The 14387-nt window shown below is 41.6% G+C and overlaps 1 protein-coding gene and 1 long non-coding RNA gene across 6 annotated transcripts; one reads left to right on the plus strand and one right to left on the minus strand.

The window, feature by feature from the left end:
• The first annotated feature begins 5738 nt into the window (after nt 1-5738).
• On the plus strand, nt 5739-7124 carry LOC138596003 (putative nuclease HARBI1). 2 transcript variants are annotated; one of them, XM_069667561.1, is made up of 4 exons: nt 5739-5895; nt 6002-6114; nt 6197-6308; nt 6391-7124. In XM_069667561.1, exons 1-4 carry the CDS (start codon nt 5868-5870, stop codon nt 6762-6764), a joined length of 627 nt encoding a protein of 208 aa, XP_069523662.1. In that variant the 5' UTR covers nt 5739-5867; the 3' UTR covers nt 6765-7124. The 2 variants fall into 2 exon arrangements, with proteins under 2 accessions (XP_069523662.1, XP_069523663.1); XM_069667562.1 differs by having other exon boundaries at nt 6197-6275.
• Nucleotides 7125-7182: 58 nt separating this feature from the next.
• On the minus strand, nt 7183-10707 carry LOC138596004 (uncharacterized). 4 transcript variants are annotated; one of them, XR_011308569.1, is made up of 7 exons: nt 10363-10707; nt 8314-8426; nt 7968-8144; nt 7776-7834; nt 7637-7694; nt 7281-7501; nt 7183-7196 (listed from the first exon to the last, which is right to left on the minus strand). It is a non-coding gene; the product is annotated as an uncharacterized lncRNA (long non-coding RNA). The 4 variants fall into 4 exon arrangements; XR_011308570.1 differs by having other exon boundaries at nt 7189-7381; nt 7454-7501; XR_011308567.1 differs by having other exon boundaries at nt 7189-7501.
• Nucleotides 10708-14387: the final 3680 nt, after the last annotated feature.

The raw sequence follows: 14387 nt of genomic DNA on the forward strand, positions 1-14387 counted from the left end.
GATCAATGGCCGCTAATAAGAAAAAGGATCTCCAGAGTTGTTTAAAAAGTTAAAATGTTTTTTTAAATCAGTTTTTGTTCGCTCAGACTGTTGAAAGGCAGTGTTGTTTATTCCCACATGGATTATAATTCTTTGCCTGGAGAAGGAGTTGACAGTGCAGGAGAGTTTCCCGTGCTGACGGAGGAGGGGAATGCGAGGGACAGACAGCAAGAGCAGCCGGAGCCGGTATGTGGTGGCTAAGGAGCAGAGAAAAAAGAAAGGAGGCCAGTACAGGGCTAAAAGTGCATGTAGTAGTTGTGGATAGTAGCCGCGGACAGGGAGGTCGCAGGCACTTACAGGCAGGGGCTCCTACACAGAGCCCACAGCGTTGATATGGCTTTAGCCGGGGCAGCAAAACTCCAACAAGTGGACCCACTGTTGAGATTATTGCAAAATGCAGTGAACAACTGCAGATCTGATTCGTTTTCTGAGTCAACATCTGAGTGAAAATAAGTTAATTGTCTAAAAATCAAAAGCAGCAAAAACAGAATCATTTCTATTAAATTTAATCTAAAAAAAATCCCTCTCGTCATGATCAGTTATTTACCTGCTAACTTTTATTACGGATGAATGAATGAATTCAGAGGGAGCAGGAGAGTCTCTCTGTCAGCAGGTAACACTTTTTACGTGTGAGAGTGATCATCAATGAGTTGGTCTGGCATTGGTCTGTTTCTTGGACCCTCAAATCACTACCGCAAAGACAAAAAAGCTGCGCAGGTTAAAATAGATGGGCTTGTCAAAACTGTAAATAGGACCGGGTCCGGACCGCGGTCCGCCGTTTGGGGACCGCTGCTTTAAGATGATCCAGGGAGATGCATCAATCTGGTACACAAGAGGGAAACAGACTAGATTCATGAAAAACTCTCAAATTCGAATGAAACATCTCAAGTTGACCTGAGCAATTTAAACGTACAGAAAATGATAATAAAAGGTAAACGATGACGCTCCTCTACGTCAATTAATGCAGTAGATGCAACATTTTTAATTCTCAAAAGAAAGTTCTTAAACATGAAACAGAACTCAACATGGGGGTGGGCAATATCTAAGAGATCTTCTTATTATCCTCACTCAGCCGTGTTTTGTCCTCTAATGTGTGAGGGAAATTCTCCTCCTGAAGATAATTTGTGAAGAACAAGCAAACTCAATGTTATGAATCAAGTCTCTTTACTTACATTTTACATGTAGCATGGAGAGAAGTACAGCAGTTTCCTCCCTTGCAGTTACAGTGTTCAAGCTTATGTACAACATCAACAACCCCATACCCCATCCCCACATGGTACTTCAATCATCCACCTGGCCTTCGTCAGCAAGATAAGATGATCCTTCTCTGCTCTCCAGGGGGGAATCCAGGGTTCACCAAGTAAACGTCATAAAATATTGCCCCCCCCATATATATTTTTAGACGAGTTACCCTTTAATAATGCCCGGAAAATTCCCACAAATGGCACCAAGATGTCTGAATTTAGCAGATGGAGGACTGGCTTCACAGAGGACATATTCCTCCCCTGATAGTTGGGATGCACCATATTTGAAAAAACTGACATTGCGATTTACTTTATAACAGATAAATGCAGTGTGTTTTCATGTACCTATAAACAATTAAAAATTATAAACAATTAACAACATAATATTCTTTATTTTATATTTTACAAAACAAAAACCCCCTCCTACTTTTACCACACTTGGTTTAACGACTACAAATAGACTTTATAGGCAGCAAGATGACAAGTTGTCATCTACCATTTCTATCGGCGTTCAAATGTACTGTATGTTTAATCGGCATGACCAGCCCGGTGAGGGTAACTTTTGGAAATGAAAGCTCACACATCGTACTTCCCGTACAACGGGAACACATCCACTGAACAGCTGCCTCACGAAACTGCGTCTGACTCAATCATCCTCACTGACCTGACATGCAGCTGTCTGTCCCATCATACCTGTGGGCAGTCACTCATTGCGTGAAGTTGATTATCCCACAACACAAGCCACAGCTGACCTTTCAGCTTAGTTTTGTTTATATCCTACAAATAAAGACAGGTAATTTAATTCTCATCAAATACACTGAGGCTGAACTTGCATGTTGGGCCCCCCTAGTGGCTGCGGGGCAGTATGCATCCGCATAGTCTGCATATAGCAAGAAACGCCTCTGACGTGAACAATCTTATTTACAGGCACAGTGGGTGTTGGTTAGTTGGTTCTGATGCTCTGCGACTGTGAAGCGTTCATCAGAGTGAAGAAATTGTTCCTGTGTCTGGTTGTTTTGGCGTACAGTGCTCTGTAACGCCTGCTGGAGGGGAGACGTTTGAACAGTTTATTTCCGTGGGACTGCAGTGATGTTACCGGCCCGCTTCCTGACCCAGGACCGCTATAATTCCTGGATGGAGGACAGGTCCGTGCTGATAACTCTCTCTGCAGACATGATTGTTCGTTGCAGTCTGTTCCTGTCCTGTGTTTGGTGGCAGGCCGATGACCGTTGTGTCGTCTGCAAACTTCAGGAGTTTCGTAGAGGGGTCCCCTGAGCGATAGTCTAACACAGATTTGTCTGCACTGAGATTGTCAAGATTAGATTTGCACATGTTAAATAAAATCATTAAAAAGAAGCACTTACTTGATAATCAAAAGTGTGTTCAACTATTAAAAATATATATTCATCCGTACATACACACATGTATGCACACAGATATATTTTTGACATACATTCATACATACATGCAGAAATGCCGACACCCACATATTTAAATTTAATTAAAGTGGTGTTTATTATAATAACTAAAGATACTTTGATAAACTAAAACATCAAAGAACTACAAGCTGATTGGTGTTAATTTTTGCCAATAAAGATTTGGATTGAATCTCTTTATTGTTTTGGTGTCCGTGTGTGCGGACTGGGTGGGCTCTAAGGAAACAAGGTTGGGAACCAGTGCCTTGAATAAAGATTAAATGATTAAAATCAACATCATAATACAACTGATAATCACCTATGTACCCAATTTACAGATATAAATGAAAACTGGGTCCCTTGACTGCCGACCAGTCCAGGGTATACCCGCCTTTTGCCCAATGACAGCTGGGATAGGCTCCAGCCCCCCTGTGACCCTGAACAGGTTAAGCGGTATAGATAATGGATGGATGGATGGAAATGAAAACAGATTTCTTGTACATTCAGTGCTTTCACGGGACTATTATTGATTTTCATATCCACCTATAAAAGATTGTGTTCGGTTTTGAAATAGTTTTTAATGAGGGGTTCACTGAACATTTGTACTTGTGGGTCTGACAGGTGAGACAGCTGTCAGTAAGCTGTCATCAGTAAGTGACGTCACTTTAAATGAGAAGTCCTTGCCTCTACGGTGTCAGTATAGACAGCTTCACCTCCTCCAGCCTTGGGTCTCTTCCAGGAGCCTGTTTTCAGATCCTCGCTGAGAGGAGCGAAGTCATGAGGAAGAGACACGAGAGGGAAACGAGGAGACAGGACAGTGTAATGAAAAGCACCCACAGACACAGAAATGAGGACACACAAGATTTAAGATTATTTTTTCGCTTTTTATGCTTTTATTAAAGAGAGAGGACAGTGGATAGTGGCAGAAATGGGGGAAGAGTGAGTGGGGATGACACGCGGCAAAGGACTGAGGGCAGGAGTTGAACCCGGGGCCGCTGCATCGAGGACTATAGCCTCTGAATATGGTCACCCATTTAACCGCTAAGCTAAACCAATGCCCTGTGTTGAGAAATAACATGTTCATCACGTGCTATTCTTACAGTAAAGCCAATTAAGCCCACTTGGTTTTTATTAATGACGGCCTCTTTTGTATTGCAAATGTTACACTGCATTTTAACTACATAAAAGCGGAAGGACACTACTGTCATAAGAACATCACTGCAGGAGAAAACTGACCAGAAGTGAAAATATGAATTCATTTTAATGAAGTCTGTTGTTGTCTTTAAAACTGCAACCACAGGAGTGAATCAACACTGGGGGTTAAATCATTGGTTATTGATGCAGAATAAGAGACAGAATAACAACATGATGCCTTTTTTTCTCCCCAAATAAAGGAGACCTGTGGAAAATCAGACATTGATACATTGGGCAATAAAAATGTGTAAGGATGGAGCTGTCTCACGATGGTTGAAAGTCAAATTTCAATCTGGAGCCTTTCTCAAACTAGGAGACATTTTTAAGTTCCTAAAAAAACACATCGATGAGGAAGAGAAGAAAGACCACAGTGACAGGGTTCACATCACCTTTGTGGCCCACGGAGCGATCAGAGACTCTATGATCCCAGCAAACTGCGTCCTACCTCTGTCCTCCATCGAAGATGTGGTCCTGTATTCTCCCTGGAACTGCACCCTTTGTGTAGATGCAGCATATGCTGTTGCTACAGGAATCATGGAGCTGCAGCACAGAGTTTTCAACTGCAATAAAAGAGATGGGTGTCAAATTCCAGATGAAGAGCATCGTCCCACAAACCTGCCAGACGACTGGAACAAACTGAAGAGAGCTGGAGATCAAAAGATTCCCAACATCATACTCAGTCCTCTGAAACCACCAACAGATGGTGCCTTTAAGAGATTTGAGTCTCTCACAAAACAACATGGTCCACCAAAGAAGAACCACATAATCATCCCGTACATCCTCCCAGCAGAGGAAGAATCTTCACAGAGTGTCCCGTTCTATGTTGTGTCTTTGGCCTTGTCACTGGCACTGTTGGGCACAAGGTTCAAAGCCACCGTGCATCTCACTACTTGTCTGGGTGATCAATCTGCTGGGCAGAAGTTTGACAAGGAGTATCTGAAGAGTCAGTATGCCTACACTATCAATAACACTTCAATGACAGCTGACCCACACGTGTTCAGGAAATGAAAAAATAATCCAATGAGAAGCTTTAAGTTGTTTTGTACATTAGAGTTTGTTATACACCGTTATGTGCTGCAAACCTCCTTTGTTAGAGCTCAGTCTCTGAAACCATGGACTATCATCTGTTCATATAGCCTGCATATATGCATAATGCTTTCATATAGATTAATTGGTCAAAACCCTGCAGTGTAACCAGAGCTGATCTTTTTCTTATAGGATAATGTATGAAATGATGATCTTCTGACCTGGGGTCCGTTTCAGAAAGCGGGTTAAGTGAAAACCCCGAGTTTGTTAACCCTGAGATGAGGGAAACGTCAAGTTTGCCGTTTCAGAAAGAGAGGTAACTTTAACTCTGAGTTGGTTACTATGGTAACTGTGTCTGTGAACCTCACCTGGTCGCGAGCAGGTTTTCTTCAGGAAACTCAGAGTTTCGCTCCGTCTCCTCCCTCTAGAATATAAAACCCTCATTCGACTTCCTCATTCATTCAGCCCGTCTCACGCGCGTGTTTGAGCGGTTACCAAAAAATTTAAAAAAACGTTTGTCTGTGTGACAAAGAAGATCATTATTTGCGACCACAGCATGTCCATTTGTCGACGACAAAGTTGACGAGGGGGCTGCACTTCTCCGCAGGGAGTTCAACCCTCGTCGGGACAGGATGATCAGACCCCGATGTCTTTTCATTTCCGAACCACTTTTTATTTGAGCGTTACCGTTTTTCTTTACAGTCACTGCGTTATTTGCACACTCTTCTGCAGCCGCACATCACAAATATCACCCACCGTGGACAGGCACTCACAACTAATCTTTGTGTTGCCTTACGTTTTTTTGCGAATGGAAGTTTTCTTTACAATATTGTGGATGCAGAGCACCTCAGCAAAGCCACTGTCTGCAGGGCAGTGAGGAAAGTGTGTCTGGCTCTGAGACGTTTTTTGCACGTTTGTTAAATCTCCTGGGCACAAACCTCTGAGAGCCATGAAGGAGGAATTCCACAGGATTGCAGGTAAATGATGTAGAAATCTATTTTAAAGAATGATGATGTATTGTGTACTGTTAATGACATGTTGCTGTGACCTCAGACTAGGATTACTAATTTCACTGTATTCTAGGATTTCCCAATGTGATTGGGTGTGTCGATGGAACCCATATTCCCATCAGGGCTCCCTCTGAAAATGAGGGCGACTATGTAAATAGAAAGTCCATCCACAGCATTAATGTGCAGGTAGATATGACCACTGTGTCAAAATGTGAAAGACTGCATCACAATCCTGCAACTCACATCTGTCATTCTCTGCACTCTCAAGGTCATATGTGATGCTGCACATATAATCACCAATGTGGAGGCCACCTGGCCCGGGTCTGTGCGTGACTCACAGATTTACCGTGAGTCTCCTGTAAGCCACAGAATAGAACGTGGTCAGTAGCCTCGACCTTTGTTCAATATAATTCACTTGTCTCCCTCCTTTGACACAGTCAAAGTATCCACTATACATTACAGGACACTTTGACGGCTATCTGCTGGGTGACAGGGGGTACCCATGCCGGTCAACATTGCTGACCCCTTACCCGGACCCTGAGCCAGGCCCCCAGCAGCACTTCAATGTGGCCCACTGCAGGACGAGAGCTCAGGTGGAGATGACCATAGGCCTGTTGAAAGCCCGTTTCCAGTGCCTACGTCACCTCAGGGTAACCCCTGAGAGGGCGTGCGACATTATTGTGGCATGTGTTGTTCTCCATAATATTGCCACAATTAGAGGAGAGCAACACCCTGCCCTACAAATAGAGGCTGATGAAGACCCCATCCCTGCAGCTGACATGCAGGATGGAAGTGCAGTCAGAGGTGTCGTCTGCCACAATCATTTCACCGTCTAAGACATGTTTATTTTTTCAGTTCTTTAACATGTCTTACCTTATTTAGATCATACATACTTTAAAGTCTTAGTTATACTTCTTAACTTCCAACCACTTAGCCATTGTTCATATGATTGACCTTTGACCCATTTACAGAGTGCTTCTCAGATGAGGCCTGGGTAGTTTTCTACTTTCTGAAGCACAAGGACACTGAGTACTCCTATCTCTATATACTGCCTGTGTATTCACTCCTTCCTTTGTCATTGTCATGAGGCTCTCTTTGGTTGCCTCTCTGTTATGCTCTGACCCTTTGCAAAAGTCTTTTATAGTTATAATAAAATAATCAAAAGATAAATCTGTGTCAAAGTCACGTTTTGTAGATTTTCCACCACCACTGCCGAGAGCGCTCAAATAAGACAAACGAGTCACATTTTATTTGGTCCTCTTTATTTCCTACAAATACAAAAGCAGACGTTCATTACTGGAACAATATTTAAAAAATAAAATAACACAATTCACCTGTGACTATGCACCCACCTCTAACTTGTGTTGCAATATTTTGATCTCCAGCGCTGACTTTTTATTCTGGAGGTCCAGGAACACCAAAGATGTCTCCTGTACAGTTCCTTTACAGGTAACTGGGAATACATAAGGATGACATTAAATCATGCAGAATTAACCTCTGGCATTTAGTGACTCACTGTGTTCACCTGTGCTGTTGACTCTGATGGCCCCTCCTCCTGCTGCCCAGCCATGCTCTGTTTAAAAGGATAAGAATGTCTGTTCATACTTCAGTGCAGGCTACATGCCACAATATTCCACACAAGAAGTTAAAGAGCAGTGAATGGGAAGATAACGCCGGATATCAGTGACATATCATTTTAACATGTTACCTCTGCAGGCCTCTCTGTGTCAGCAGAGGGTCTCTTCATCTTCTTCCTGAGGTTCTTCCTGTTTAGATGAGCATTCGGTTTTAGAACACTTTACACTGTTATTTGGTATCATCTCTGGAGTATTGAGTAGCCTACTTACAGCTGCAAGGTGTTCTGTCGTTAGATGGGGCTCGACAAGGCAGAGAGCCCCATCACAATCTGTTAGGACAAATGGCCATGGCTATTACATCAATCAATTCATTTTTATTTGTATAGTGATAAATCACAATGAAAATAATGTCATAACACTTAACATGCAGCGCAGGTTTAGACCGTACTCTTTATTTCTTACATCTTATGAAGGCACTTGTGTCCTGGGGGGTGACAGCTCAGATGAGCTCCCCCCAGGGATTCCCTCTGCCACTGGCCTCCCCGTGTTCTGGCTCAGGGCCAGCTCCTCTGCCGCAGTTAAGAGGTGGTGGTGCTGGTCCTCCACCCGTTTTGCGGGCCTCTGCCTTCTTTCTGTCGGCTGAGCAGAATTTAAATGTATTGAGGCCTAATAAATGAAATGTATGTGAAATCAGCATTATGTTAGGGATAAAGCGGCACAAAAACTGCCACTGAATGATATTTACTTTAATATTTTAAATATGATTGAAGCGAGGTTCAGACATGAGCCCATTTTTCCTAAGGCTTACCTGTTTGAATGATGTTCTTGTACTGCGTTTTGGTCCCGCTGGATTCAGTGGCGTGGCGTGGGGAAAATTTCCGAGGAAGCCAAGTGAGACACAACCTCTAAGCTGTGTATGTCCTACGGGGGTGGGGGCAGAAAATCGTATGTTGCAATTTATATGTTGCTATTTCATGTAGTCAGATGAACTATTACAGCGCCCAGCATCATTTTACCAGGACTTACACACACTTGTTATCTAACGGACACTTTGAGCACCGGCGCGCGCTCTCTCCCTCTCTCCCTCAGTCACTCACGCACACACACACACGCACTCTCACACACACATTAAGCAACCACCCTCCCAAAAGCACAACCAGCTACTTAAAGCACAGTACACATGATATTGGAAATATGCAAATTAATTCACACACTCAATCAGAAGCCGTTAAGTTTTACGTCCACGTCAAACACGACTTGTACGCTCTATGTGAGATACACAAATGCTTTTCACTTTTCCTTGTCGTTAATATATATAATAATAAATGTAAATGTTCATTATACAGCGACACAACAACCCAGTACCGGTGGCTATAACCAGCACACCTGACATGTGCATGTATTCAGACCGCCCGGCCCGTCACGGCCGCTGTCCGTGGTGCTCATTTTCTCCACATAAACAACAACAATAAACAACAACTTCAGCGGACTCACATGCTGCTTAATCAAAGCAAACAAGACACAATAAGGACTATAATCACATCAAAAGTAACACACGTGCTAATTGGGCAGTTCAGTAACTATTAAGCTGCACACGGGGGAAAAAATGCGTTTTGCTCACCCTATTTGCGCTCAGACTTTTTGCCAAATCCAGACCCTCACTAATCCTGACGCGTCCAAACAGCTTCTGTTTCACAGCACAATCGATGTGATTTTTGGATTTGCCGTGCCTTCAATTGCCCGAGACAGGTTGGCAAGGTCGGTGAACCCTTTGGTAACCCAGGGATTGTTCAGAGAGCAGGAATCCTTGTCAAAAAGGAGACAGGGCCAGCAAAATAGCCGCTGAAGATTGGCGCTACAAGCTAGCCACTCAGTGCGGACTCACTGAAAGTCCGAAAACCTTTCTTCCTCTCAGTACGGAGCTCGAGTTTTGGTGTTGGCCTGCTGTCTGATTTAATTCGGAGTTGCTGCTGTAGAGGCAGTTTCGTAAAAAATGTTTTTACTAAATATTCCAAATCTCCACCCTCCATCATTGCGCTTAATAATTTTGCTAGCCTACCCAGCTATCAACACAAATCAACAAATCTTCCGTTATTTCATTCAATGATGTTGATGATGACATACTGTGATTTGATTGGCGTGATGCCAACGACTTCGCGGCTTCCCTTGATACTATCCTGACCAATCACAGGGGAGCAGTGTCGTGACAATGGCCTCACCTGATTGGTTAATCATTCTTTTTTTTTTCACCAAGGGAGGCCAACTCAGCTTGGCCTCCTCACAGACAACAGAGTGCAGTACCATGTTTTCAACGTTCATTCACCACTTAACATTTAGAGGGGCGCTGTTTTACACATCATAAAACGCTCAATAATTAATGAAGAGAGACCAGGAGGAGACGACAGAGACACAACACAGAAGGGTTACGTAAACTGTTAAAAAAGTGTTTTTATTAAATGACGGTTATATTCTGAAAAAAGTGAGGAAGCCTGGCTTCCCTTGGCCTCTGCAAGAAAACGCCACTGCTTGCAAATAAGACCTAAATTTAGTTAAAAACCAACGAGGAGGACTTTTATTTTGACATCCAAACAGAGATACTGCAGGTGATCACGACCTCCATGTGACGTTTGAGGCATTCATCACATTTATGTCATTATGGTTTAAAAGTGTTTCACATATTCTGACAACAAATACAGACTGAAACTAAAACTAGGTTCTATTAATGTGTGTCACTGTTGTACTGACTTCTGCATTCAAGGACAAACTGAGGTTATTACAGTTTATAAACAGGACTAAACCATATGCTGTCATGCAGCTTTAATTACGATGTCCAATTAATAACGAGACCATTAGTTACCTCTCGCGGATATCTGCCCCACAGTAGAAAGATGCATCATCTTCACTCCGGCTCGTCTCTTCCTCCACATCGGCTTCACAAAGCTGCTGGAAGTGTGGATGACACACCGGGAACACGGCGATGTGTTGACAGCTGCTGTCAGTCCCGATCGTGTTGGCACAAAGCCGCTGTCGTGATTTAAAGCAGGGTCAAACCACCTGTCTGTTTTCTTCACACAAAGAAGTTTAAACCGAGATTGAGTCTGTTTCAGCACCATTTCTAAAGTTTGTGTTCCGCCAGCAGAGAGGCTGAACTTCCGTCTGTGAAGACCCGGACGGTCACTGCTTCTGTTGGGGCTGTATGACAACTTTTCGCCTAGTTTCACACATAAAGTTACACATTATGAGAGCCTACTTCCCAACATCCGGTCAAATTTCAAAATAAAACAGATATTGGCTTGGCGCTTTCTGACGATTGTCAAGTAAAACTATTTAAAGTGGTTTATGGAGAACACAAATAAAAAATCATAAAAGTTGGAATTTACTTGACATTTTATCACTTCCAGTACTTCCGGGTCAGTGTACCCTAATTTGAGCTGTATATTGATGGGTTAATATTTCATTAGTTTTTATTGATATCGTCAATCGTTTTATTGTAATTTTCTGTCATTATTTACAGATTAAATTATTCATTTGTAAGCATATTTATGAAGCCATTTGTACATTTGGTTCTTGGTAATAAAACCGTTTATAACCGTTTCTGTGGTCCTCTGTGCCTTTTGTCCAAAGCTGTGTTCAACTTGTTTGATTTCAGGAGAAACAAATAACTAGAGGCCTACCATGTCTTTGTTTTACGCATAAAATGACTTTCAGGTGTTTATATCTTTTAAACAAAATCAGAATCTTAACTCAAACTCAAAATATATTTATTTTATTATTATTTTTATTTGCTATTAAAAGATAAAATACCAGGGGTCCGTTTCACAAAGAAGGTTCAACAAACTCTGAGTCTAACCCTGAACTCTGAGTTGATCTACTCTGAGATAGGAAACTCTGAGTTTCCTGAAGAAAACCTGCTCGCGACCACGTGAGGTTCACAGACTCAGTTACCATAGTAACCAACTCAGAGTTAAAGTTACCTCTCTTTCTGAAACGGCAAACCCGAGGTTTCCCTCATTTCAGGGTTAACAAACTCGGGGTTTTCACTAAACCCGCTTTCTGAAACGGACCCCTGGAGAGAAACTATGTTATTAATCTTATTTCTTAATTAGCATTACTTCAACTAGAAGCCATAACATTATTTTAATGTTGTGTTAAGTGTTGCTTGTTCTCACACAGTGCTTCAACACATAACAACAGGACTTACAGTTTCACATGGCACATTAACATCACTTTAGCACATTAATTCTGCCCTGTTTTGGGTAAATTTTAGGAACATGAGCTGAAAAGATAAACAGGCCTCTGTGATCATAAAGAAATAATCTTGTATTAAAGGGAAAGTTCCATATTTTGCAGGAAATCATTGAATTTAATCCACATTATTCAATGTGTGTGTTGCTTAAACTGAACTTAGATTCAATGTGTGTGTGCATGTGTTGTTAAAGTGTGATGTGCCTGTCCACCTGAGACACCATGACTACCTATTTTAATGTTGTGTTTACATGTTTCATTTTCCCACATTGTGTTTAAACACATAAAAAAAGTAAAAACTGCACAGAGTGTGAGATGTGGAGGTCAGAGGTCGTGCAGCTCATTTGAGTCGTGAGGCCTGTAGAGAGTTAACTCTGTCATGTTGTAGGGTAGGGCTGCATGGTGGTACAGTGGTTAGCGCTGTTGCCTCACAGCTAGAAGGTCACTGGTTCAAAAGTGTTAAAATAAACGTGGAGTAAACTGTACTAAGTTTGTTCTTAGATTATTTAAAGCCCCATGAAATGAAACGAACACATGTGAGGCCGATGATGGTTTAAACTCCTCTTTGTGTTTTTTAACTGCAGACTTTTACATGTTTTTATGAAAATAACACTTTACATGATAATATAATAAACAAGCAGTAAGTTGAGTCTTAATGATATCTGTCCAATTGTTGCTGTTTCTTTTCAGATATAATTTCCTTCTCTTAATAGGAACACAATGAGTTTATAATAATATCAATAAGAAGTAAAAGAGTGTCATAATAATAACATGGAAAGTAAAATGCAAACGATCATTCCATTTATGTATTTATATCGCCAGAAAAATTAAAAATTATTATTTATTTAATACAATAATAAATAAAATGTATTTGTGGCAAAGAAACAGAAAGCAGATCTTTACGACTGTGAATTGTAAAAACAGAATAACATTTAAAATAAGATGAAGATACAATAACACAAAATACAAAATAAGCAAAGATGGAAAATGAAAAATGTGATTTTAAAAAATGCACCACACTCATCTGACCAGCAGGTGTCAGTCATGTCCCTTACTTCAAACCTGTAGAGGTGGATCCGCTCTCAGCGCAGCGGAGTCTTTAGGGGTCGTTTTTTGACAACATGATACAGTTAAACACTCAGACACATAAATAAAAAGTCACAGTTGAAAAGTCATTACTGTGTGTGCTGAAATCTAAGTCCGTCTTTACTTTGGCAAAGAGTGCGGATGACAGGAAACTTCCGTAACACCAGAGAACAGTTGGCCCTGCTGTGAAAGGACTCCTACAGCAGGTTTAATGATCTTTTTTATAGTGTAGTATTGATTTGTAGTGCTGGAGCAACTTTTTAAACAACACAATAAAGTATCTGCGGCCTGAGTAATAGCAGTGTATGTGTCTGTATCTCTGTAAAATCAAACACTGATTAAGTTACGACACGTCATTTATTGGACGTTTATCAAGACTTTTATTCGGTATTTCACTGATTTCTTGATAGCTGAATCAGTTCAGGACCGTCAGAGTGAAACTGGAAGTAAAAAGATTTTGGGTTCAGAATAAAGTAGGGTGTGCTTTAAGCCGTTACGTCCTATGATTGGTAAATTGCTACTAGGCAACCTGTCGTCCAAATATGGTCACTCTGACCCCAAAAACAAAAGAAGGGGGTGACCAAAATGCAAACTGTGTGTGTGTGTGTGTGTGTGTGTGTGTGTGTGTTTTGTTAAAGCGTGATGTACCGGTCCACCTGAGACACACTGACTACTTCTTCAAATTTTTTATTGAAGCCAGTGACTGCCTCAACACTACATTAGGAAGCTAAGCTGCATTGTTTTAAAGGTTTGTAACTTACGTACGTATGGTAGCCTCGTTCTTCAGGGCGAGCTTACTAGCTAACGTTAGCTAACTCACATAACGAGGAACGTTGGGTTAACTTTTATAACTAGAAAAACAGAGCTGGAACGTTACCGCTAATAACGACAGCTTCTATGCAGCTTTCCCCGGTCCCCACACGATGACTGCTGCTGGCTTTTTCCCTGCTACGCTTGTTTAGTTTAGTTATAGCAACTGGTGTTTGATTGTGTGAGTGAAGAATAAAACCTGACAAAGCTAAAATATTTACCCGTTGTTGGGGTTTTTTCTGAACACCTTTGTTTTCTGAAAAACTGCACCCAGGGTATTTTTCTCAGAACACATTTTTTGGTGTTCAGGAGCTGGTGTCTCACCACACAAGCGATTAATCCCAGCGCAAGTTTGACTGAATGATTGACAGCTGACAGGAATAAGTCATTATTTCTACAATCAGTTCATTGTTGGTCTGAACCAGGTGCGTAGCCAGTAATGGGCCTGGACGGCACTGGCCCGCCCAGCTAGAGAGTAACTGCATTTGTTTCAAAAAATTTATAAAACAATTATTTTAGAAAACAAATAAATATAAAGTTGATTGATTTTGACTGGCTGCGTGTGTTTGATTCCTCTTCTTATTAAAACGGAAATCTTAAAACAGGAAGCCTCCTGAACTTAACGGGTTGCTATGGTTACAGCCGGCGGCAGTGGGCTGCCATCAGCCTGCAAGCTTTAAAGCCAATTAATTGTTACCGCCACAACAAGGGCTAAACAAAGTTCTCAAAATGTTTCTGAAA

This window comes from Semicossyphus pulcher, unplaced genomic scaffold, assembly GCF_022749685.1.
Source record: "Semicossyphus pulcher isolate SPU_LCO1_2020_fin unplaced genomic scaffold, fSemPul1.0.p SCAF_18, whole genome shotgun sequence".
NCBI classification, from domain to species: Eukaryota; Metazoa; Chordata; class Actinopteri; order Labriformes; family Labridae; genus Semicossyphus; species Semicossyphus pulcher.

Coding starts and splice junctions, on each gene's coding strand:
- LOC138596003 (XM_069667561.1), top strand. CDS start 5,868: ATGAAGGAGGAATTCCACAGGATTGCAG. Junction 5,896..6,001: donor GGAATTCCACAGGATTGCAG/GTAAATGATGTA, acceptor ACTGTATTCTAG/GATTTCCCAATGTGATTGGG. Junction 6,115..6,196: donor TCCACAGCATTAATGTGCAG/GTAGATATGACC, acceptor TGCACTCTCAAG/GTCATATGTGATGCTGCACA.